Here is a 27720-nt window from a genome sequence, read left to right as displayed (position 1 = left end):
TATATGGTTGCTTTTAAAAACTTGCAAACACTAGACTCCACTTTAACCTGAGCACTCCAGAGGCTGAGGCAGGAGGATCAAGATTTTGAGGTCAACCTGGGCTATTTGGTGAAATTTGGTCAAAAATAGTTAAACAATCTATACAAATGTATATTGTTTCAGTTGTATTGTATTTTGTTAATTTTTATAGATTGTGAGACTTAACACTGTATTTTGTGTGTGTGCATTCAGTGTCTATGCATGTGTGCATGCATGTTGTCACATGTGTGAATGCACTTGTGAGCACATATATGTTGAGGACCGAAGTTGATGGCAGGTGTCTTCTTTGACTGCTTTGCACTTTATTTACTGAAGCAAGTCTGTCACTGAACGCAGAGCTGACAAACTGGATTTAACTCTCTCCAACTGGATTATACTAGTCTAGCTGGTCAGCTTGCCTTGAAGATTTCCCGTTCTATACCTCTAGAGCGTCAGGACTACGGGTAGTGATCGAACCCAGTGTCCAGATGGTCCTTGGGATTCCATTACCGTCCTCATGCCTGCCCCCGACACAGTATCTTATACATGACTCTGAAATGGCTTCACATGAATTCTAATAGTTACATCATGTTCTCATCATAACAACAGGACAAAGGTATTTTTAATAAGGCATTTAGACTAGAATCTCACAGTTTCCTAATTGAAACTTTCAGGACTTTCTTAGACCTACGCAATACACAAAGCTAGGGATTGAATATTTGAAACACTATGAAGATTCCAACAGAAGGCATAATGAAAATTAAAAGGCTCAGACCCCCGTATAAGTATATCCGTGGATACACCCAGGTTCATCTACAGAGAACAGCAAGATTCCCACATGCTGGCAACCTTGGCATCTGTGTAGGAGGTCTCGGTCCTGTTTCATGGCCTGTTCTCTGCTCCAAGAAACCGAATGCACATTCATCCTGGAGGTGAAAAGGCTCTAGTTGCTGACATGGGGACTGCTAGGCATCAAACTACTAGACAAGCCAGTGCTGGTTTCTCCTTAAGTTTCTTTCCCCTCGGGAGGTGAGCCTGGCTGCTATCACTCCCCGCACTCGGCACAGCATTATTTCTCTGGTTGCTATGGAACTCACTGTGTAGACCATGCCGGCCTCAAACTCAAAGAGACCCACCTGCTTCCACCAACCACTACATCCCAAGTGCTGAAATTAAAGTTATATGCCGCTATGCCTGGCCTGGCATAATTATCAATAAGACTGTGATGAGAGAGCCAAAATTCTGTTAGGACAAGTGAATCAGTAACGGCAACCTTCTTGTTCCATTTTTCACGGTGAAATGTGCAGAAATAAAAGAGTGGGAAAGTGAATTTAAATGATTTTATTTTATTTTGAGATAAAACGGAACTACACAAATGACTGAGCAAATGACATACTGTTAATCATTTAATTTCTTCTTGTACAAGTATGCACATCACCCACATCCTCAAACTAAACTATAAACTTTTTACAAATAAAAAAATGTGCTTTATTCTTTTTAGTAAATAAGAACTTATGATGTTGGTTAAAAACATCCTAGGCTAAGTCTAATGTTTATCTAATTACTTATCTGACATGCCACTGTAACAAGGCACAATGTATATGAGTTTTATAGCACATGAAAATAAACTGAAGTATGCTATAAAAAAATTTCTCTGAGAAGATGACCAACATTTACCAAAGTTAGCTGCACAGGTCAGGCAATCATTTTCTGGAAGTAGGCAGGTTGTAAATCTTGCAGGGTTGCAAGCCAGATAATACAGTGTGACTCCTTAAATGTATGAATGTGTGTGGAGAGTCATGGACAAGCAGGGGGACACGCGTGTTACCGTGTCCCAACAACACTTAACAAAAAGGCCCGTCAGCGCAAAGCTGCCTAGGAACCTTCAAGGAGATTACACAGTACCTGAAGCAGCAGTCGGGAGGGATAACACCAAACACACTGCTGATGCGTTCAAGATCTTTTTAAACGTTTTAAGTAGCACATAAATCTTACCTGATTAGGTATCCTCAAGGGGGGCCTTGGGCCTCCAGGGTACCGAGGGGACATAAAAGGCTATTGAAGACAAACAAACAAACCAAAAATCAGAACAATGCAAACACAAATCTAAAAGCAAACTACTTAAAAACATCACACATCAATTCATTTTCCTATGTGGCTGTTTTCAGCAGAATAAAAGCTTCCAAAAGTGTTATCCTGATTTTTATTTTGCAGAACATCTGGAAATTTTCCAAAGGAAATGTGAAAACATCAAAGATGATTAACTACAGCAATTAAAAATATGAATTTCTAAGATAATGATATCTAATTGCCAAAGACAAGTTAAAGAATCAGGTAAATTAGTCCCAATAACTGTCTGAAAAGGAGGTTTGATGGTTATTGCATTATATAAGATATGTTCTGAGTAAACTTTTGAACAAATTACAAATATTTATTATCAGTTTTAATAAAAAATTTAAAGTTATCAAATTTCACTCCCTATTTCTGTTCTACATAAGGCTGCAAACTTCGCTCTCTAAGGGTTGTTGTCTATAGTCAAAAGCACTTTGTTGGCCTTTTCCCATTATGAGTTTATTATAAAGTTAACAATAAACTTTAAAGGTAAAACTTCTTTCCATATGTTGATTATATTATATTCTGAAGAATATATACATTTAAATAAAATAAAAATGGTCTTCTTTTCAAAGTCACATTAATTTATGTTGTTGGCTGAATCAAAGGTTTCTCTAAGTTGGGTTAAATCTTTTAGTAGGAACCTGGGCATATGGACTGTCTTTGTAGCCAGAGCCTATTAGGTGAGTGCCCAAAACCTAGTTACTTAGACTTGGGTGCTCATTTCTAAAAGGTCATGAAATTACTCAAAATTTCTATTTTATCATACTTTTTAAAAACTAGCAGAATAATTATAATTTTGCTTATTTATGTATTAATATAGTTACTTAAATATAAGTTCCTTTACATATAAAATAAGCAAGTACTTATTTTTAGTGGGATGCATATTAATTAAAACATTAAGATTAGTTTAGTATATACTGAGAATCAATTTAATAAATGGAAAGTAGATATAAACTGTTTATAACATTTTTACATAACTGAACCCTGAATTTATGTCTTTTAGGAATATGAAATTTGGTCCGCAGCAAATCTCAAGACATATCTGCCACGCAGATTCACTCCTATAGTGTATTTTGCAGTCCAGGAAGTGAACAAAGTGAAGTTTACAATGAGCAAACAGTTTGCTTCTGCTCTCTGGGCTCTGTGTGTCACTGTGCTCCCTGGAGATCGTTTTATTGGGCGGAAGTGGCCGACTGTTGAGGTAATAGAGTTTACCTCCAGCTGCTAGAATGTAAGTAGACTTTTCTGTTTTAAGGAAGTTGATTATAGAAGGCTTAACTCTCATGGATGTGGCCCGAGTCAGCTTTCTTGGGGAAGCTCTTCCAAAGCGAACTGGTAAGTAAGTGACACAGTGTTGCTAGATAGAGTTCACATCAATGTCCAGGCTCTGGTCCTTTCATTATTTCTTTTCTAAATTATCCAATGTTACTTACATAATTACAAGTTTAAATTCCGGACTCAACTCTAACTTTAATAATTAGATACTGTAGTATTAGTTTTATGATAGTTGTCTTTCTTTACAAAGTGACTTCTCCTGATGTATTCATACATTCCAGATGCAATACCAACTTACTAAAAATCTTTTGGAAATGGAGTACAGGTCAACAATGTGAAAATTACCACTAAATACCAAATGCTGAAATAACTATTCAGTGCCTTGTTGGAAACATAGTACTTGAGACTGGTATGTTAACCTAATGTGAAAAAATGGTAGCGTGTTAACTTCATGGATTATTTGATCTCTGATAGACTGAATTATGAACCAGTGCATTTGGATGAGATGATGTGTACGTTCTGCCTGCCGTACAGAAGTTACCATGAGGGAGCAGGGTCGTTGTATGCAGTGCCTATGGGCATACAGATGCTTGTAGTATTTTATGTTGGGAGAGACAAATTCTGGTTTAGACAGTTTATTTACTCATATGCTGTCCTCAAAAAAAAATTCACTTTGTGTTTTTGTAAAGGAAAGAAGGATCAAATAGAGGGATGCAGGAAAGAAGGAGGCAGGTGGGAAGACGCCACATAGGAATCTCTATAGAGCATGCAGGACATAAAATCTAGCTAATTTAGATGTATAAAAACATTTCTATCTAAATTATAAAGAATGCTTCAGTGAACGTACTGTTAAAAAATAATCAGTGCTGGGATAAATCCTAAATGTTTAGGCCAAACCTAACTATACCTTAGCTAGACAGCCATCCAAGTCTTAAGTGTCTAATGAGTTAGCTTATGGAAACACAGCACCAAAGCACTAAATTGTCTGCCCTGGATCATTGGAGAGAACTCTATACTGGCACCTGTACGTCACTTTTAGAAAGTCAAATTAAAATATGCTGTGGTAAAGTACTGATCTAGGCCAGAGTATATCTATCAGCAATATTAGGTACATGTGTTAATAGACATGCTGTAATTTAGGACAAGCACAGTCTTCAAAGACTTCTTAGCTCTGAAAATAAGCTTATTCTTTGTATCTGAGGCTATTTGTTTTTTTGTTTCATTTTGGTTTTTTGATTTAAATAGGACATCAAATCCCTGGGAAAAGTTATTTATAATGTATGTGAAAAAAAATCTGTGTGTGAGTCAAGAGCTTGCATGCTAGTATTTGTAGCCTCACTAATTAGTAGCATGGCCTTGAGCTATAAGCTCTGGGGGTTGCAGTTTTCTTAACCTTAAAATGGAGAAGTTGAACCAGATGAATTTTAAAATCCTTTACAAAACAAGAGATTTATAATTCCAGGATAAGTCCTTTCTACTTTGCCTTTAAGTATGGAGATTAGTATACTGTGCAGCTATAGACTCTGAAGAATGTACAAGTCGGCAGGGGCTGAGGACAAAGGCATGGCTTCGAAGGCACAAGCCATGTTTATCAAGGAGTTGGAGAAAATTACCACGTTTTGTAGAAGAAAAGAAACGTGGTTAAGGAAGAAATACTCTTAACAATAGTGTCCTTTGTTATGACGTATTGAAGGTTGGCCGGGGGACAAAAGAGGGGAGCTAGGAAATCTGGGGATGTGCCGAATGAAATCCCTCATGTGACACGTAACATGCTGGACACTCACAAGGGCACAGGTTCTAGGTGATTGGATTTCTCCCTGAACACAGCAGATAAAGGTCACTGCTCTCTGCATGGAATTCGCCAAGGCTCACAATGTTATAATTAAACTGAGAAATAATTTTCTGGAGAAACGTTCTGTGCATCAGCCCTCTAGTTTGGAACAAATAGAATGTTCTCTTCACCAAATGTCAAGTACCAATGAAAGCTCAAAGAAAATAATACTTTAATCTGTATCTTCCCTGAAAACAACATTGTGCCATCCTTACTGGATCAAACATGCAGTTCTGAGTGACTGAAAATTGAGACAAGGATTTTTCAAGTTTCCAAACCGGGCCACACGTATGGGGTGAGGTTCTTTGTCACACATGATGGTCTGACTTGCAGCGCTCCAGGGGAGCTGTCCTTGTAGGCATGCTCCTGCTGTTGGCATGTGCCTTGGCTGTCTGTGTCGCCACATTATTCCTATGATGAAACTGGATGCCCAGTGCGAAACTATTTGAAGATGAGGCCTGTGGGGAATCTTTCTGGAGGGTAGAGCTTTCCTGAATAGTTTGTTGTCTCTAAATAGGGGCACAGAGAGACGACTGTTCTCCTGTTTTATTTTTGGAGGTAGGGTATTTATAACTCAGATTAGTTTTTCAAGCTTACTATAGAGCTGAAGAGTTTAGGTTTCTCCGGCCACCACCTGCTTAGGGCTGGGATTTTAGGTGTGTGCCACCGTGTCAGGCCAGTTGGGTGCTAATAGATCAAGTTTACTTCACGCACACCACTCACACTCTACTAACTGGACCATCCTCAGCCCAGCTCCTGGATCTTGAAGATTCTTGACATCAGGACTCTGAAGGGTAAGTTTGTTGCCTAAATCACCTAATGCACAGTATTTTCATTATAGCAGCCCAAGCCAACTAAACTAACAGAAATGGGCTAATGGAGAGTAAGAAGAACATAAATATACACTATTAAGAAATCACTAACTATGCAATGACAAAATGGAAAAAAAATCACAATATCTAACAAAAACAGATTCATTGTAGCCAAGGGATCTTTCAGAGCAATTTTGCCATTTGGAATCATAAATTAAGAATAAATGTCATTAACTTTTAATGGATTATTATTTTCTGTTCTACCAAAAATTATAATTTTAACTACTTTTCTGATTATCATTTGTTCCTTATTCTTTCTGTTACATTTATAATAAAATATGACCTATATGATCTTTCTTAATATGATTTTTGATATATTTTATTTTTTAGGATTCATTAATCAATCACTTTATACAGGAAGAAACCAACAATCAAATTCCTTAACCGCCATTTTACTTTTCCTACCTCTGGTTCTGCTCCCAGAACGGAATAGCATGGACACAGGCTTCATTCTTATGACCAGCCAGCCACGAACTGCTAGCCTCAGCATTTCCTCACAGGCCGCCAGCAATGTGCGACCATTCACTTAATGTGGAGGTCTTTCCCCCAGCCACCACTCAAACATGAAAAGCTGAAAGGGCAGCAGTGTGTCCAGTAAGCAAGTGATATAAAGACTAATAAGCGTGTGGTCTTGAGTCACCAGACTAAAAGAAATGCCATAATTGAAATAAAACCATTTAACAAGTTCTTCCTCTTTTTTCCTTCGACATTTTGAATAGAATTTTGACTCTCTCTCTCTCTCTCTCTCTCTCTCTCTCTCTCTCTCTCTCTCTCTCTCTCTGTGTGTGTGTGTGTGCGCGTGTGTGTGTGTGTGTGTGTGTGAGTGTTTGTACGCAATTTTGGGCATGTTTAATTTGTTTTTAAGACAAATGGTGATGGAGACTAGAACGTAGTGGGGAGCAGTAAATGGACATAGTATTATTAGAAGAGTGTTATCATTATAATAAAGCTGTTGATTAGAACAGGGTAACTTACGAAGCTCTCCAGGAAAGAAAAGCAACAGGCAGTGCCTTCCAGGGAGAAAATGAGGCAGGAACACCAGCAAATATTTGGTTGTTCCTATGTTCCTCAGAAACTGAGTCATGAACAGCATCGATGGAGGAGTCAGAACTTACTAAAGAGGAAACAAAGCTGGTTGCTTTGTATGAGATCTCACCAGGTCAATTTACTTGTCTTGTTAAAAAAAAAAAAATACATGGTGTCTACTGATATTGTAAAGAGCAGACCAGACCACTGGGACAATATATCTGGTTTAGCTAGAATATACATGAAAAGTATGCCCAGATAGAAATAAATATACTGCCTAAATAAGATAAATAATTGTCTTCTAAGTAGCCCAGAAAGAACAAAGAGATAGCCCAAAGTTATACTGACAATATCCATATTAACAATACGCAGAAGGATTACAATCTAGATTGACTAAAAAGGCCTTCTATTTTCTACTATTGCTTTTCGGGGTTTGCAACAATTCCTGGAGTGCTAGGTCATCAGAAAAATCGATAGTCTGTATAGCACAACCACTTGGCTAACCAGCTCATCTAGTGCCTTGTTTATAAATAGGATCCCTTTTTATTTTTATAGTGAAACATTTTATTTTAATTCATCTTACTTTTTGTTCGTATGTGTATTTATTTATTTGTGTGGGTGCATTGTGCATGCTTCCTTGCGTGCGTGTGTGTGTGTGTGTGTGTGTGTGTGTGTGTGTGTGTGTAGGTCAGTGAATGACCTTGGAGCTGCCCACCTCTTTGAGCAAGGGCCTCTCACTGGCCTGGAACTCACCACAGAGGCAAGGCTGTACAGCAAGCCCCAGGGTTCCGCCTGCCTCCACTACCCCAGTGCTGAATACAAGTGTGTGCCGTAGCATGCAGCTGATGGCATGTGGGTTCTGGGCATTGAAGTCTGGCACTTAGACCACCTGAGCCATCTCTCCAGCCATCAAAACATTTCAAAAGCTTATCTGTCTTAAGTTTGATCTTAGAAGCCTGTTTTCAACAATGCATTTTATTTCCCCTAAGAGTCAACATTTCAGTATGGATATTAAATATTTTGTCCTCTTAAAATATATTATCTTTAGCATAAAAGACACATGAGAAAAAGGTTACTTTTTAAGATACAGTTTATAGATCATAACAACTACACCAAAAAATGTGAGATGTAGATGAAACCTACTCTGGAAAAGTATGAATTGTTTTCAATGTTTTTGTTAACAATATAATGATTAAGTATTTATATATCATCCTGAGGAACCAGTGCATAACCTAGTTTTAATCTTTTTTTATAGTTTTGTTAATGTAATGTATTAAGCAGATCCTGAGTCCAGCATAATTTTATAACATAAGATTACTCTACAGCCTATAAAACATACTTTTAGAAAAAAAGTGTCAGGACACAATTATTCATAGTTCTAACAATGCATCAAAATATATTCACTACAAGGTTTAACCAAAGGACGATATGCTTTTTTTAAAAAAATACTATTTTTGTTACGGTACATCTATTTTATTAATTAAATTGTCTTTATATGATCTTTTCTATGTATATTCCTACTCTATATTTTACTTACAAGTAAGTTTTTACTAAACTTTAGTATGTGAACTCTTTTGAAGTTATATAACATGAATAATAAATACTACTAAGGGATATTATTTTCAAAATCATTAGTGAAGTGTGACTTATTTTTATCTTAGTCATACTTTATAGACAGATGTTTACAAATTTTTATAATTCCATGCAATGCTTGGGTTTTCTAGAGAAAAGTAATGATGCATAAATTATATATATAACTGAATCTAAAGATTTCTTACAATTTACTCATCTTAATTTGTTTAGTGTCTTCTCTGTTTTTCATGAGCATTTCCATCACCCCAGTGAATAAGACACTCTTGATTAGCACATTTTAATTCCAACTAGTACTAAACTAATTTAGCTCACAGATGACACACTTGTGCTGGCATATTCTGCTGATCAGCCTAAGTAGGTGGGCCATCTTCCACGCATCCTAGATATTCTATCATCATCAACACTTAATTAAAATAACTGTAAAGTAGTAGCAGATCTAGTTTCTTTGATGTGTTTTTGGCAAGCTAATCCCATACAGCAGTTACAAGCAGGATGATTATTTATGGATTTATTCTAAACATCAAAATTGGTCACTTACATTATGGGCCTTTTCAAAAAGATGAGAGTGCGTCTCAAGTACTCTATTACCATGCAAACACTGTATATAGGTACGTGCTACAGACTTCTGGATTGTGGGCGAGGACTGCGATGTCCTCATATATATAACATACATATACATGAATGATTGAACAGTATTCTGTAAAAATTAGCTATTCACTTGTGTCAATTTATAAGTATACACAGACATATACTTTTTGGTGTGTGGTACTAAGGAAACAACGGACTGATTGCCTTTAATACATATCTGATTATGAAAATAAACTATTCGGGTTTATAGCTTCGAATCACTCTCTTTAAAAGCTAAACTTTCAGGTAAATGAATGGTGCTACAAACAATTATCCTAAGTGAGACAACACACACCCAAAACGCAAATTTTTCTATTTTATCTTGCACGTGGATGTTAGTTTTTAAGCTTTACGTATGTTTCAACATGAATAACAACAGAGGCTAGGTAACTAGTGAGGAAGCAGTGGGGGGGCAGGGGGAGGAGATCTTCCTAGGAAGGAAAAATAGAGTATAGTGTTATAAAGAGATGAAGGAGACGTTGGAGTAGAAACACTAGGTGGGGAGGTGGGGAAGGGGAGGGTAACAGAAGGAAAAGGAGGAGAACTAACACTACAGTCATCTGAAAAGCTGTATGGAAACCTCCAGAAGCTTCCTAAAATATGCACACATAAGAAAGGAATTTAAACCATCATACGCTGGGGAGACAAAACCACAACTAGACATCTTATGCCACCAAGTAAAACTTCCGGTGTCAGGAATGGGCTATATCTTGTTGAGTTGTTGGCCAAAGGGATCCCTTTGACCCCCTCCAAACACCTCAGGCTATCAGCGAGGCGTTTTGGTTACTTACTCTCCATCAACTGATGGTAAGGCCCTACTGCTGAAGACACGACTTACTTAGGTCATCAAACATGGAGATACCGGGCTAGTGCCCAACTAGAAGCTTCACCTACACACTAGACTAGCATTCATGGTGCCGAAAGGCACTTTTTGTGGTACCAGAGAAGAAAAGTAATCACCAATGTCATCAGCTACAAACTTTGCAACCTACGACAGTGACCTACCCACAGATGTACTTGTGCCACAGTGACACAAACGTTATGGAAGTGGCCACTTTCTGACTGGATTTCAGACGCACTCACTGAGATGGAACTGGTACATGACTGAAATGACTAAGAACCCAAGACTGGATGGGCCATGGGCCTAGGAGGAAAACTTAACCCTATTACTCTCCTAAAGGAACAGGGCCATGAAGTGACTCCTAATGGCACATAACTACACCCACATTATGGAGTATTGCTCAAGCCTCATCAGAAAAACTTCCCTCAGCAGATGAAAAGGAACAAGACGGCCACAACAGAAGAATGTGCAGAGCGAGGGCCTTTGGGGCATTCAGTCCTAAATCACATGTCTTCAGCAAATTCCTACTCTCAAGGCTCAGGGAACTATGTAGAAGAGGAGGCAGGGAGACTGTATGTCCCAGAGGCGGTAAATGACACCAAGAAACAGCACCTTTCAAACACAGTGGAACTGATGCACACCTGAGCTCAGAGACCATAACAGCACACGCAACACCTGCAGAAGGTCAAACCAATCGAAAGTCCAGAATGTGTCTGAGAAGGGGAACTGGGCACAAAGTACCATGCCTAACCAAGAATCTCTTTGCAATGGAGACCTGCTAGGAAAGGGAAAATCAGTTTCTGCCAATGGTACACTGCGTATACCAACAACACTCTAGGGCAGGCCCATTCCCAGGAAGGAATACTCGGTCAATATTAAGCAGACTCCATATTTGTTTGTTTGTGTGCCTTTTGTCTATTGATTTTCTCTCTCGCTCTTATTGTTTTTCTTTTGTTTTTGATTTTGTGTGTCTTTTTTGATTTTGGTTTTGTGTTGATTTGTTATTTTCCTGTTATTTTTGTTTTGGTTTGTTTTAAGAGACAGGGAGACACAGGGGGAGGAGAGAGAGAGAGAGAGAGAGAGAGAGAGAGAGAGAGAGAGAGAGAGAGAGAGAGACTGACTATGAATGAATGTGAAGTTGAGTGGGTAGGCAGGATCTGGGAAGAGTTTGGGGAGACTAAAGATTATGATCAAAATATACTGTATAATTTTTTAAAGTTAAGTTTTATGCAATACTTTAACTTTTCCTTAAAGAACAACAACAACAACAACAAAAACCAATATTGGTGCTATCTTGGTATTCTTGTGACATTTCTACTGATTCAGTAGTGTCCTTCAAAATGCCCATGCTGAGAAATTAATATACTTGTTAAGAAATTGGCCCAGATAAAGCTCAGGGGTAGAGCACCTGCCCAGTATGCCTGCAGCTGTGTGGCCTCCACTCACAGAACCACAAATGCAACGAAACACAGGAGATAAACATGGCTGTGCACACCTGTAATCCCAGCACTCTGCAGTCTGAGGCAGGAGGATTTCTGCTAGTTTCAGGTCAATCCAGGTTATATGGTATTTTAGAGGCCAGGTTAGGCAATATAGTGAGATGCTGTTTCAAGATCAAAATAAAAGGGTAGCTATAAATATAGCTCACTGGAAGATTCTCTGAGCTACCAAGAAGGAGGCTTTGAGTCGACTCCCATTAGCAAAGAAAAAAAGAAGACAGAAAGAAGGGGGAGGGAAATCCAACAGGAAGTACAACAGAAATGTCAAGAAACACGCAAGAGCTTGTTGTGGATTTCAGGGGAAGGGGGAGGGGAGTACATCATGATAAACCTGTACCATTTTTATGGATTTCTAGATTAAAGTTGCAAGTATTTTGATTTTTTTCATGTACTTAGAAGGGGGATAGAGGGGGAAAACTGCACAACAGGTAGTGAGTTGTATTTGAGGAAAAAAGAAAACATGTCTGGGGTATAGAGTAGACTGCAGATTACAGCTCATGAATGTCATAAAAGCCTACAACAGCATCTGAACTCTTTCACCATGAAAAAAATAACAAATATTTGATATAGGTATTTTACCCTAATTTGAATATTATATAAAATAATATAAATTATATTTCCTTATCAAGGAATTCATATATTATATATTCATATTATATATAAATATAATAAATTATATTATATAAATATTTTAATAAATTTAATATATTATATTAACATTTAATAAATTTAATATAGTATTATATTAAAATGACATATTATTTTAATATTATATATTATAATATATAATATTTTATACATAAATAATATGTTAATAAATACTATACTAATATAAATTATATTATCTTATAAAAATAAATATCAGTATGTGCCAATTTTAAAAAGTAATAAAGATTTTAACATATACTTTTTTCCTGTTCTTTCAAGACAGGGTTTCTCTGTGTAGCCTTGGCTGTCCTGGACTCGCTGAGTAGACCAGGCTGGCCTTGAACTCACAGCAATCTGCCTGCCTCTGCCTCCCGAATGCTGAGATTAAAGGTATGTGCGTCAACTTAGATGTTGCAAATTTTAAAAATGGAAGAGAAAGGGAGAGAGAAGAGAGACACACACCAGGGATTCGTGCCACAAACCTATAATGGCAGTGGTATGGTGGCTGAGGCAAGAGGCGTGGTGCAGGTGCAACCATGAGCAACACACGTAACTCTATCTTGAAAAAGAAAAAGAAGAGCGTGGGCACTGGGCACAACACATGCTGCCATCAGCCTCTCAGCCAGTGTTTTCCCAATTACATTTTATAAAATTCTGCGTAAAAAAACAAAGCAACAACAACCACCAAAAATCCTAGGAATTCTACTCCATCTATGTTGATCCCTTGACTTCCAGGAGTAAGAAAAAGTGCAAGGAAAGCACCCTGCCCAGATGGCCAGTCTGACGATGAAGTACTCCCTTTGATGATCACTGGCTTCCTAACAGGCACGTTCCCTGTGCTGCAACTGGAAGACACAGGTAGCCACCCACCAGCCAACAACAGTTCCTCTTCTGCTCCTTCTCCATCCAGAAAATGCTGCAGGGCTTTTTGTTTTCTGGATTGTGGCTTTAAAAAGTGTTACTCGCGCTGAGAGGTTTGGCTGAGACTAGAGACTATTACCGCTCCTTTGACTTGGGAGCCGATTACTCGTCAAGAAAGTACCTGGCAAAGCAGAAGCGGAGGATGCGGGAAGAGAGAAAGGCTGCTAAAGAAACTGCTGCTGAAGAACTCTTGAAATAAAGTCATAGGTTGCAAAGAAAAGAAAGAAAAAAAAAAAGAAAGAAAGAAAGAAAGAAACTACCACCGGGCCTTTAGGGCAGTGCTCCCAGAGCCAGCGGCCAGCCATCAGGCACCTCTGCATTTTCCGGTTTTTATCTTTGCACAAGGGAAGGTGCCCAGGTGCTCCATTCTTTCCTGTTCAAAACTGTATTTTTTTTTTTTGGAAATTTAAGTTTAATTTTCACTGTTTGAGCTTTGATAAATAAACAGTATTCCCTGTCTTCCACTATACAAACTGGTGAATTTAACTCTGGGAAATACAACTACTCTCAGAGTTTTAAAAGTGTGTGTGTGTGTGTGTGTGTGTGTGTGTGTGTTAGGTGTTATATTATATTTGGTATTCCCATTGCCCTACTCAACAATGCCAAGAAATGATACACTAACGAAACGTCCAGCTCAGTAAGATTTAGGTGAACATGTACAACTTCTGGAGAGTGGGACAGGGCTGTCTCTAGAATTGTATTTCCAAAAGCTCGGTTCTGAAACAGCGTCAGAAGAGTGGGAAAGGCAGATGCCTGGGAGGAAGGGCAACAGCAAGATCAGCGCCCAGGGGAAGAGCAGGATGGGCCTGGGAAGGCAAGCGGGTGTCTAAGTGGGCGGGGACACACAGGTGGTACTGATGCTGGTGTGGCTGGTTCAGGAGGGGAACAGCAGAGCACAAGACACAGGTAAAGGCATCTTCAAACCAGGGGCTTATTTGCAGAAATCAAGTAAATAAATATTTACTGGCAGGAAACCTTTAACATAGAGCTTGTAAAAACAAAATGAAACCATTTCATTTTTTATCTTTTCAGTCTCAAGAGAAAGACAAAAGTTTTTCTCATGTTTGATTCTTTCTCTTTCAAAGTATTGACAATATTGTTTTACTCTGAGCAGCCCACCTAGCTGGTTTATGTCTTTTCTGACAAACCTTTTCTAGTCAATAACCCTGAGAAGAAACAGGAAAATCCCTACGACATATCTGTCTGTCTTCCTTCTTTTTCTTTCTTTCCTTCCATCCTCCCTTCCTTTTCCTTCTTTCCTTCCTTCAATTCTTTTTTGGTATTACTAGGCCAGAGCAGCCACTTGCTACAGTGCAGATTCTCTGTAAAACAGATCCGAACATAGAGACACCATTACACTGCCACTAGATGGCAGAGCGGCTTTACCATCACTGCCCTGGTCCTGTACAGGGGCTGACAATCCTGCGGCAAGGTGCCTGCTAGCACAGCAGAGTTCTGATCAACTTTGATGAGAATTATGGATGAGCACTGGTCCTGAAACTAAATTACTTAGTACACTTACTTCCAACACATATTTACAACCGTAATCACACCAAAGCCTTACTTTTACAACCCAACGTCAATATATTATTAGTTTTAATAATAACAGTTTCTGTTAAGGAAGCTAAAGATTTAGTGACTATAAGATAATAAATGTATCAAGATAAAAACTGTAGCAAAATGTAATACATAGGAAAATGAACAAGCCTATAGGTTGATGTACATTCAAATCAAATATTTACAAGTGTTTCCCACATTAGCTACAGATTTGGGTGTACATTAGTACCTATTAAAAGATCACATCATGCTTTTCAATAAAAGATGTGCCCAGGTACTAGAGGGCTAAGCAAGGTTCAGTTTCCACTGTAGAAGTTTTCTACAGTAAAGAGGAGGAAGAAGAACAATTACAACACTCCCTCGCCTCTCAGAAATAAGAAATAGCCTTCACTTAAATATTCTCTAAGTTATTGTGAGTCAGGGGAGAATATTATAACCCACAAAATACTACTCTTACAAGGTAGCAGACAGAACTAATAATCTAGATTTTTAAAACACAAAAGAATGTTTAATTTTCCTTTATTTCATAAAGACTATTTACTCAATTATTTTAACCACTGTACATAAATGGTCTAAACATCTAAAATGGTCTAATGAACTTAATAAATGAATATACACATACAAAAATGTAGATATACAACAGGTTGACACCATTTATAATTAAAATTTCTTAGTATACCATGAATCTCCTGAATTAAATCCGTAAAAGATTATTGATGCCTTACTATAGTTTTTTCCCTACTAAAACAACCTTGAGCTTGCTGGGCAGCCTCTGGTCCCAATCAGCCAGATGTCTTGATTTAAGAGCATGGCTCTGACATTATCCACTGGTTCTACAACAGGTGTCACTGAGGGTTTATGGGATTCTTATACTAATCCCTCCTCCTACAGACTCCAGTAAACAACAATGTATCTACTTTAGATGGCTTTGTTTTAACTAAATTGATACTTCCTTTTGCATGTCCACCTAATCCCACTAATTTCACTTAATTGGTCTCTTAACTAAGTAACAGAAGTTCCCATTTAAATAAATACAAAGTTTAAATGATGCCATAGCTTGAGTCAGAAATGCTTCCCAGAGGCTCCTGTTTTTGAACATCTTGTACCAGAAATGGTGCTGTCTAGGGAGGCTGTGGAAGCTTTAGGAAGTCAGCCTGAGGGACAGAGACGGGTTGCTGGCACTTAAGGGTTTCTATAAAGCCCATGGCCATGTGCACTTGTTTCTAACTCCTGGTCTACTGAGATGTGAACAGACAACCAGCGAGCTCCGGCCACCATGGACCGGGCTGCCACAGCCGCCATGCTTCCTGCAGTGCTAGATGGTCCCGCTTAAGCTATGAGACAAAACAGACATGCCCTCCACTAACTTTTTTTCTGCCAGGCATTTTGTCAAATGACAGGAAAGTGACTAGTAAAGTGGGAACGAACTTTCAGAGAAAGACGGTAATCTAAGGGTTGTTTTCCATAATGGCTGCATTAAATGACTGACGTGTTCATCACAGTTACCGATTTTAAGATTAAAGTTAGTTGTGTTTGTCTTGAACTCATACGTTTAGACTCTGTAGTAATGTCACTTGCTAATGAATTTAAGTTAAACCTATTAAAAAAAAAGGGCTTGTTCTTCAGTGTAAATGGAAATAAAAGATTTGTTTATTTAGTAGAACTATGTTCACTGTAATTTTTATAGAGTGAGTCGAACTCAACTCTACTCATGCTTAGAGAGCTAGTAGGATAATTATAAATTATTAATTTTCTTCATTTAATCGTAATACTTTAATCTCTTTATTGCTGACTTCTATTCTAGCTACAGCCAAGTAAGCTTTGCACTTCTCCCCGAGAATATGAAGTGTTCTCACAGCCCCCAACCGTAAGGTGCAGGAGAAGGGACCAGCCTTTCAGAATCCAGCCGCTACACAACCGAGGTCAGAGGCTGCCGAGTGCTTCTCTGTGTGCTGGGGATTTCCCTGTAGCTGCAAAGCTCCTTTCTTAGAGGAGCCTGGTCTGCTGCTAGCCACTGCCTGTGTGTCTACAGTTGCCTCCAATGTAGCCCTTTCCTAGACCGAACTTTGTGTAGTGGCTGTGTTGCCCTTGGGTGTTCTCATCTGTGAACTCTGCCATGATTCCCTCTCCTAAATCTTCCAGATGTGGACCATGCTCAGAGGAAGATGCCTGTGGAATCAGGGATAGACACTGGCGTTCTGCTGTCGGGTGTGATTGCCTGGGGCTTCTGAGGGCGTGCGTCTTTCTATGCATGAAAGGCAGCTACCACCCACTGACAATGCCTAGGCTTGCGCTCAAGTACAGTCCAAACCCTGCAGAAAACCAGCACTGACTGGTTAGGGAACACTTCAGCTGACCTCATCACTGTTACTAAAAGATATCAGTGTTTTAGGACTTGATGGAGTTTTTCAGTATTTTAGGAACAATTTAAAATACTGGGTGTATATGAATGTTGAATGGGGGAAAGTCCTTGAGGTAAGTTGAAACAGTCTTCTTGGGAAAACAGAAATAACTCAAATGAGTATAGATTTTTCCATCTCCTATTTTCCTTTACATTGTTAAAGATACTACAATTATTCAGAGATCCAAAATAGGAACTGCAGTATCTTCCTTGGTTCTTGCAATTTTTTCTCTTTTGTGTCTAATTTGGGCAATCGACTAAGGCTTTTCAAACGTAATTACTAACTGTTTCTTTCCTTCTAATCCTACTGTCCCAGATCTTGTCAGAAAGACTCTCTCTTCAGCTCCTAAACAGCCTCTACTTCTAGACTTATTCTTCTGTTACCCAATTCTGGCTAATATTAGATGAAATGATTTTCTCCCTTCAAGATGCAAATGCAAAGACCGTTCCTCTTTGCAGCTCATTGCAGACTTTAAGATCGGGTTTGAGCCCAGCACTACATCCCGGGCCCTCTCAGGCTACAGCACCATCTCGTCACCTTTTAACTAGTGAAGCTGCAATCGTCTTGAAATACTTGGTTTCTATTCCTTTCCCCTCTGGGTTTCTGTCACTAACGTCTCTTTCTTCCATTGTGCTCCTTTCTCTCCGCTTCCTTTGCTTAGCTCCTCATTCCTCTTAGATGTTACTTTGGATTGCAGCGCCAGAGTGCATCTTTCCATTTCATGTGCAGGGCTTGTGCCTCAGCTCCTGCACCTTCTGTGTGTACCGTGGACCACTCAGCACTGCTTGCTTTGTTGCTAGCATCCTTTGGCTAAGGGCCCACACTCCGAGATGCCATTCCTCTGCTTGTTTTGCTGGACTGTTTTCCTAACACCCCTCTCGTCTCCATCTCTAGTGGACTTAATCATTCTGTCCTCTTGGCATCACAAACTTTTCTCTTCACTTGGTCCTTTTTAGAGCTTTTTTGGTAACACGAAGGCCCCTGGGAAGCTGTGCACTGTATGTGTTGATTTTTTTTTTTTGAGATCGTAGTGTTTGGAATCTGGTAGTATCCAGTCATGAACTATATCAGAATAATCAGAAGGAAGTTAAAGTTATTCTGACTACTCCTAACAAGAAAAGAGGCAAAGGGAGAGTTTAACCCAGGCAAATGTGAAACTGAAAAGATTTACCCATCTTGGCATAACACTATGGTGTGAGAAATATGGCTTCCTCCCCAACCAACCTTACCTTTCAACAGTGCCCCCTTAGAGTGCTCCTAGCTGCTCATAGGCAAAACTCTGCAGCACTCTCCCTAATCATAACCCACCTTCGGTAAGAGATCTAAGGGTGCAAAGCAAAAATAAAATAAGCTGGAAATGTGTTGTGGGTAACAATTAACTCTCAAGGGTAATTTCCACAACAGAAATCCAGACTGTCTTGACTGACGTCCCAGCACTGTCACTTTCAGTGAAAATCACTCATAAATGATTTGGTGTTTCCATCTGCACAGAGAGAGTCATAGCATCTCACTCTTCACACTCGAAGGAACTGGGGGGTCTATGTAAATCATGCAGACTAAACTAAAGCACAGCACACAGAAAACAATGGCTCAGTGTTAACTATGGTTATCATTGTCGTAAGTGTTTAATAATCCAGAGTCATGTGTAGGGGCCTCAAGATAGAATTCAGCTCTAATGTGACTTTTACATAGTTCATATTATTTGAGTACTAATAAAGAATAGCGAGGCAGATGAATATGCCCTAAAAGTGCAGGATAGTTCGAGGCTCTAACTGAGATCTTTTAATTCTATGGATCTATGTTGCAAAATTACTTATAAATTAATCTCTCTATTTTCTTTTTTTAAAAGTTATTTACTTATTATTTATACAGTATTCTGCCTGCATGTGTGCCAGCAGGCCAGAAGAGGGCACCAGACTTCATTATAGACATTGTGAGCCACCCACCATGTGGTGGCTAGGAATTGAACTCAGGACCTTCAGAAGAAGAGCCAGTGCTCTTAACCCCCAAGTCATCTCCTCAGCCCCCTAATTGTTTCATTTTTATCTTTATAAGTACTTTAATAATGGTATGAATTACTAACTATTGTTATCATGGATTTTGAAATTAAAAATACACCACAATTTGGCATATAGGTTCCTATTACATTAACAAGATAGTATATTAGATATTAGTTTCTATAATGTCTCCTACCTCTAATTGTTAACTCCAAAATTCTTAATTTTCTCAAAGAGGGTTATAAAAATCAGTATAGAGAAAGTCTTCAGAATTTATATTGGTGTGTTGGTTTGGGTTAAAATTCTATCAGATTTAAAGTAAAGACCTAGAAAATTAAAAAATGATGCATTATAGCTCTAACATTACTCTTGCTGCTAAAGGAGCAGATACTGAAATTTACAAGTGCTAAATACACAGTTGAAAATGTGATCTTCAAATTCTATATAACTATATTAATAAATATTTCCGCTGAAAACCCACAAAGGTGATTTCAAATATTTTGAGACAGCCTCTAATTTCTATTAAGTGAACAGATTATGACTTGGCTACTTTTGAAAAATACAGCCAAATCTTGATTATTCTTAGTCTATAGGAATACAGACAGTTGAACATGAACCTCTTCACAGCTTCAATGTCTTTTCCCAAAAAGTATTCACTACAGTGAGCTTATTACTCTAATTTGCACTTTGATTTCTTTTCCTTCTTGACCAATGAAATGGTTTATTATAAATCATAACAAATTACACAGCAGAGGAAGGAAAATGTAATAGAAAACCATCTGAGCAATCAAGAGTTGGCTGTACAGTATCATATATACCTTAAAATCAAACTAGAAGAATTACAATAGCCTCGTCCTACTTGGTTATCAATAGTCAACACCAAGCAGGTGCTCCTAAGCCTTAACATTCCTAGTCAAGTCTCTGAGTACCTGAAAGAACCCTGGTGGCACGGGGCCTACTGGCATGCCATCTCCTGGGGGCATGTTTCCTAGCACGGGGCTGGGAGCTGCTGCAGCACTCTGCAAAGAATAAAGGAGAGACAGATCTACGTCATTACAGAGAAGGCACAGGCCCGAAGGCGGCTGAGACGATTGTAGGGCGGCTGCTTTTGCACTCCTGGGAGCAAAAGCTGCTGCTTCCCCACTCTACAAGTGCACTGAGATGAACAGTGATAAACAATGCCAGTGGCTTTAACGGGCCTCTAGAAACTCTGTGAAGACAAAGATCTTTCATAGGATGGCACATTTGAACATACATTACATGCTGATAGTAATGTGACAGATGATGAAAGTTTAAATAAATGCTTAATTTAAGGCACAGACATTTAAAATGGCAAACCGTAGTGATGAATGTGCAGACAGGTAAAAGCCTGTGTGTGATGATCACAAAGACTGGAAGAAAGACCTTTTATTTAGATCATACTTAACTATGTCATAAACAGGTATAATTAACTTTCTGCCTACAGATAGCCATATATTATTCACTTTTAATATGTTATAATCATTACCCAAAATATAAAGTGTAAGGTGGTGAAGATAAAAATGCAATAGGAGATTGAAGAAAAAATTAAATTAGACTTGAAGACACTGATCTCATACAATTTATTTAAAAACATCAGATTGAAATATTCAAAATTTACTTCATTTATAAACTTTTCAGGAAACCCTAGCATTTCATTAGACAGGCATACGAAAAAATAAAACCTTTGGTTTGGCTTCTTTGTCGTCAAATCAGGGTTATAGGTTTCTTTTTCATATACAGCACGTACACATAAAAGTGTTCTGTAATTGTGAATTTCATTTTTCAATTTGATTAAAAACATTGAAAGTCCTAGAAATACTCAAGAAGGGAGCAGATGGGGAGGTAAACTAGTGCCACCTTTATGGCAGAACATCTGCAAGGTCTTCAGAGAAAGATTAGAACTAACACACCAGCTGACAGCGTTACTATGGTGTGTACATCCAGAAGGGAAGAAACTATTGTGCGAGAGAGACATCTGCATCCTGTTTTGTCTGAAGCACTGTTCATAATAGCCAAAATATAGAATCAACCTAAACGTTCACTGATAAATGAATGAATAGGGAAAATGTGGCCCATATACACAATGGAACTTTATTTAGCTCTACACAAAAGGTGACAGCATGGATGGACCTGAGGACATTCTGTGCAGTTCAAATAAAGCAGGGTAGAGAGATAAATACCACACGACCTTATGCAAATGCGGAATTCAAAGAGCTCATAAAGTTGAGATTAGAAGGTGGCTAGAGGAGGAGAAAGAGAGTAGGGAAGAGGTTGTTGAACAAGTACAGTGCACAGCCCGATTCCGGGGGGAAGTTCTGGTAGTATATTAAACAGCAGTGCAACTGTAGTTAGCAACATGTGCTGCATATATCAAGACAGCAGCAAGAGAGGACTGAAGGACTTCATTGCAAAGGTACCAGAGAGGCCAAGACACACCAGTCTGAGATTTAACAGCTTTGCTGTTGGGGGGGGGGAGGAGGTCCAAGCAGGTCCCACAGTTACGTACACACTGCCTGCCTCTCTGTGTACACTGGTGCATCCATCCATACACTTGTCGCCCACAGAAGATAGTGTATCTTAGCACAATCCAGTGCATAGTTTCTGGCTCTTGAGGATGGACCAAAGATTTTCACACTTACTTATGAATCCAAATGTCACTACAGCCAAGGATATGAATACAAAAGAGGAAGCAACTTCTCAGGCACTAAGTGCATGAGCACACTCTAAGGAAGGCATACAGCAAAACATACTAATTACCCAAGGCGGCCCTTACCAGCAATTATTTCCTTTCATTTTTCACATTGTCACAAACAATCTTTTAAAATTATGAATGCAAGCCAGGCACGGTGGTGCATGCCTGTAGGCAGAGGCAGAAGGATCTCTGTGAGTTCAAGGCCAGCCTGGTCTATAAAGCGAGTCCAGGACAGCCAAGGATACACAAAGACTCTCTTGAAAAACAGAAAAAGTAAAGAAAAGAGAGTAAACGGTTTGTTTTTCCACTTAACTAAATTTGCATAATATTTTAATACACTGTTGGGGCAACATTTTCAATCACAACCCTCTTAGCTAAAATATGTACAATTACAGCCTGGTCTAGGAAATAGGATTTGATCTCTATCCTTGAGACTGCATAATTCAAAACTATTTTTTCATCAGTTCTAGTTGGACAAAAAGTATACTGGTAAGTTTTTTTCCCTATATTAGAAAAATAAAACTGGTATTACCAACAGGTAAAGAAAGTACTAACAAAAGGTAAGAGTCACAGTTAAGCATTTGATGAATTGGTTTTCTCCAGACTACACTGTCTACAGGTATTTGCTAGTTTTTTTCTTGAAAGATCTTTATAATATATGTAGTTTGTGATATACCTTATTAATGTTTATTTTGTGATCTTAAGTGTATTTTACAAGTTCAGGAAAATATTCACTTTCTTAGTTTTCTCACTCTAGTCAAGGACTTTTGAGTGTCAATGCAGCAGAGAACACACAGAAATAAAACCTTGCTTTGAGGCTAATTCCTAGCAAGGGGAGAAAGACAATAAGAAAAATAAATAAAGGAGAAAATAGGTATTTGTGATCTGATCCAAGGTGAACAGAAAAAACAGAGGGTTACCTTACAGAAGAGGGTAGGGATGACAGTTCTGAAAGTGTAGCCTTCAGCTCAAATGAGCCTGTTATAGTCTTCGTGGTTCTCTCTCCTCCCTCCCCCTCTCCCTCCCTCCCCACCCCACCCCCGCCGTGTGTGTGTGTGTGTGTGTGTGTGTGTGTGTGTGTGTGTGTGTGTGTGTGTTTAATATAGCTTCTCATGCAGTAGTTTCATGTAGTCCAGACTGGCCTAGATCTCACTACAGACCTTAGGGGGCCTTGAACCCTGATCTTCCTGCCTCTGCCTCCCAAGTGCTGGGATTACAGGCGTATGTCGCCAAGCTCCTTTTACTGTTGCTAGACTCTCCTCCTTCTACTTCAACACATGCCAAATTCTAACTGTACAAGGATGAGAGTGAGGATCCTTCACTTTCAAATCTATGCTTCGCACAAAATGGTAAGGTTCTGTGAAAATCAGGAGTCTGATAACTTACGGCACATAGCACAGCTAGTCAATCATTTGAGGTGAGAGTTATCTTTATCCTCTTTTAAAGATACGAAACCCACAGTATTAGAAATTATGCAAGTACTTCTCCAGATCATTCTGATCTAAGCTTTACTTTGTGGACACGATCTGGGCCATACACTGCTCATCCAGAGTTGCTGGGCTTGACTAACAAGCCCACTCCTATTAATTATTACATTATGTGATCCAGCTTAGGGCACCATTTTGTTCACCCACTGATGCTTCTCTGTTAATATCATAGAGGTCTACTAATTGCACTGTCCAACAGTAATACTCCACCTGACTACCATGCTAATTTATATACAGTATCTATCTAAATAGAATAAGCATTTAATTGGTAAAGAATCAAGCTAGTTGAATTAAAGCTTCTAGAAGGAAGTTCTAAATTTCTTGAACAAACTGGCTTCACATTTGCTTTTAACACACAAGGCAGACTTAACCCATGGTCTACGAATGAACAGAAAGTTACAACTGGTCCTAACCCAGAAGTGTGTAGAAGCCTGTGTAGCTACACAACAAGGGTAAACGGCTTAATTATGCTAAAACTACCACAAAGGATCAACTTCATTGGAATTACATGAATTCTCACTAGAGTTTAATGCAATATCCTTTATTATATAATTGTTTTGGTTGATTTTTATAATAGCTTCCTATCTTGATAAAAGAAAAACATACAATAAGATCTTAGGGTATTTCTTGTAACTAACCTGAACATGTAAGACTTCCATTCAAGCCGGGCATGGTGGCGCACGCCTTTAATCCCAGCACTCGGGAGGCAGAGGCAGGTGGATCGCTGTGAGTTTGAGGCCAGCCTGGTCTACAAAGTGAGTCCAGGACAGCCAAGGATACACAGAGAGACCCTGTCTCGAAAAACAAAACAAAACAAAACAAACAAACAAACAAAAAGACTTCCATTCAGAATCAAGCACGTCATTTTGTTGTGTCTTTCATTCAGTTCAGTTGTATGTTTTCAATACATTATTTTTCAGATATGTGTATCCCAATACACATTTTATCAAATCGTCAGTTTTGCTACTTGAATAATGTAGAGAGAAGGAGGTCCATAAGCCTCTAAGAGGTTTCAAAAGAGTAGACACGGAGCTAAAAAGATTCACTCTCTCGTAAAGCAAAATCGGCTTTTATCAAGATTTTATACATCTAGTAATCGCTTGTTTGAGTTACAAAGACTCCTGGGGAACCAGCTCCAAATTATACAGTGAGAATCGAGATGTAAAACCTGTATTTGGTGGAACAGAAAAATATTAAGAATATGTAAGATTGTAAAATAATAACTGCAAAAACCGAGCGGAGATATGGATTAGAAATTGAAAGATTAAGAGAAGCAAGATCATTGGTTTTATTATGTCATCTGTACTATTTTAAGCCTCTATGACTTCAGTTACGTCTCTTCCTAAATTCATGCGCTGCGAACGCGAATGAGGTAAGCGCTCACCTTTAAGAAGTGATGGGTATGGACAGTCCGCCCTTTCTAACAGGTCTATGAAATCCTTTCCAAGGACTGGGTTCATTCTCTCTGCTCCTCTGCCTTCCTCAAATAAGGACAGAGCAAGAACGTCCTACCACTAGGTGTCAGTGCTCTGTCTCAGACTTCCCGGTCTCGAGGCTGTGCCATAAGTTTTTGTTTTTTCTAAATTTCTCATCTTGAGTATTTTATGGCAACACAACACACACCAGTCATGTATGGGCATTTTAAAGAAAACTCTTAAAATGGTGATAGTAGCTATCTGGCCATATTAATTATAACTCAAGATACACTTAAACAGTCTGCTTACTGTCTGAAGATAGTTTTACTATATTAGGAAATCTTTCTATGTATGTCTTGTCCTGTGAAAACACAATTTTCAATGAAACCAGGAATAAGAAACTTTCTCATTTCCACTTGATAGGTATTTAGTTTTCTTCTGAGAAACATGCCATAAGCAGTCACATATTGATAACTGTCTTAAGTCCTCACTGTATGAGGTAAGCCCTGCTTGATCATCAGATGAACTCTATAAATAGGTACTGAATGTTATTTGTTGGTGGATATTTGGGGCTTTTACAACTACATTCTAAATCAGACAGGTCTGACATACTCTTTGCTATTTTGTATTTTTCAAAAGTGAGTATCACATCTGCCTTTTAAAAACAAGTCAACAGCAAAGGGTTATATATACTTCAATTTAATGTAAACAGTACAGTTTAAAGATGTATAGCAGTTAAAATTTCTTGAATATGCACACATCTTTAATGCCATCATCTGGAAGGCAGAGACAGGCAAATCTTTGTGAGATCAAGTCTAGCCTGATCTACATTTCAAGTTCTAGGCCAGCCAAGGGTTACATGGTAAGACCCTGTCTCAGAAAACAAAACAAAACAAAACAAAACAAAAAGAATTATAAACAAAATCACATTCTTGAAGACAAGAGCATATTTGAAAGAACCACAGCCGATGTTCCTTTTTTAGTTGCACTTACACAGGTGTCAATTTGTTCATTTAATTGTTTCCAAACATTTCATTTCACTGACACATTTAACTTTACCCATATTCACATTATTTTTTCATTCTTTACAAAGCTCTCCTTTTACAGTGGAGGGAGAGTGATTAGGAGACAGGGAAGTCTCTCATCTCCTTCCTCCATCTTAGGAGCACTCCCGCGAGAGGAGCAGCATTCCAGCTCCCCAGGCTCCCCAACCCTCCCGTTCTTGATGATGAAAGTAGGGAAAGAGGCCAGTTCCCTTTCTAGGCCTTGGTTTTGAGACGTTGTGAGTTCACATGTTGTAGAGATACAGTTTCTACAGTACGGATAAATCCCACTCCACACAAGAGCAGAGCACCCAGTCGCCCCTTAGCTCTGCTTCCTCACAGCCGCAGTCTGCCTACACTGGAAGGATTGTCTCCACAGTTTGCGGTTTTCTTTTTTAAAAAAACCTGAAGTAAACTATCATTCTCTTCATTATCTTTGCCACAAACTGACCTACTGGTTGCTTTTCCTACTTTACTAATATGTTTATTTGAAAACAATGTATTTTTACTCCACTTGTTAAACTTTATTGTCCATTTTCAAACATATTAACTAAGCAACTTTATTCTGTTTTCTAACCATAAAGACTATAGAGCAATAAATTTTATGCTGAATTTATTATGTTTGTATCTTCAAGGACCAATGTTGATACTTATTCTTTTTTTTTAATCATCTGAATACAATCTTATTTTGCTAGTCCAAAATGATATTGCCAACTGAATTAGGGGGAAATGAGAACAATGCCCAGGCCTGTAGACATAACCAGAGACACTTTAATGTACGAACGGCTGGATGTTTTAGATTCTAATTTCTAGTTTCCCAACTGTAGCCCAGATAAGCCATGCCTCCAATATCCAGGAATATGTTAAATGATGTTTTTATGATTTTCCATTGATAAGACATCAGTATTCTGTCTATACTTTTATTCGCTGACTTTGGATCTTTAACTTTTTTCTAATTTTCATTTATTATGCTTTCGTTCAAACACATCTCCCCTCAGCTGCTGCTTCTCCATTTCTCCTTGGGCTTCTATCAGCTCGTGCCGAGGAGGCTCACACATGAAGTTCATCTCTGTGAAATGGGCGCAGGACTTAAAGTGTAGACAGTCTAAACTACTGTTGTACCGACCGTAAGCAGGCAACGCTGGGTTCTTTCAAGCTTGTTCTAAATGGCTGTTGGAGATGCAGGTATATTGGTTTTAAAATCTGGAAAGAAATCTGGAGGGAAAATGAAAACTAACACACCTCTATCTCTAAATTACAATTTCACTTTTGAAAAATATTATTCAAACGACATTTAGATGGTAAGTAGCTCTAAAGATCTCTGGAACTTATTGTAGTTAGCCTGCTGTAGACTATATATTTCCTCATCATATGAATTTTATTAAATCAATGTCTTAGTCAAGAATAAGCAAACCAAACTAAACCTGACATTATAAACCACACTGGCTTTTGCGGCCCCTCTGCTGTCACACTTCTATAAATGGCTCTGCATCTTGCTCAGGTCAGTCAGGTTTCTTCGTTCCATGGGGACAGTGGCAGAGCTTAGAGGGAAGAAAATGCCACATGCAGCATGTCCTCCTGTAGCTGGCAGCTGTGTCTCTAACACCCCAGCCCCACCACTGCCACTGCACCTTCTGCCTGTCATGACAGCCCACCAAGCCTGCCCAGACTCCTCAGTCCTAGGGTAGGGAAACAAACACACACACACACACACACACACACACACACACACACACACACACACAGTCACTGTTTGTGATTCCCCAGTCCTGTCACTGCGCTGACGGTGCGTGTTCTGGCCTTATATCTTGATTCAGAGTGAGCAGGACCTGGTCTTAGT

General features: G+C 38.7%; 1 protein-coding gene across 11 annotated transcripts in view; it reads right to left on the bottom strand.

The window, feature by feature from the left end:
- The window catches only part of SSBP2 (single stranded DNA binding protein 2), a 246434-nt gene that overhangs the window by 49137 nt on the left and 169577 nt on the right, over positions 1–27720 (bottom strand). For 6 of the 11 annotated variants that reach the window (XM_084801329.1, XM_084801332.1, XM_084801326.1 and 3 more), the window contains 2 exons: positions 20152–20241; positions 2014–2073 (listed from right to left, as the gene is read on the bottom strand). In XM_084801329.1, coding sequence (XP_084657455.1) covers positions 2014–2073; positions 20152–20241 — 150 coding nt within the window. The remainder of the gene's footprint in view (positions 1–2013; positions 2074–20151; positions 20242–27720) is intronic. The other 5 variants (XM_084801335.1, XM_084801336.1, XM_084801333.1 and 2 more) reach the window with 1 other exon arrangement.

This window comes from Acomys minous (assembly GCF_964271855.1).
Source record: "Acomys minous genome assembly, chromosome: 11".
Classification (NCBI taxonomy): domain Eukaryota; kingdom Metazoa; phylum Chordata; class Mammalia; order Rodentia; family Muridae; genus Acomys; species Acomys minous.
Note: the sequence above shows the minus strand (reverse complement) of the source record. Positions and strands in the feature narration are given on the sequence as shown.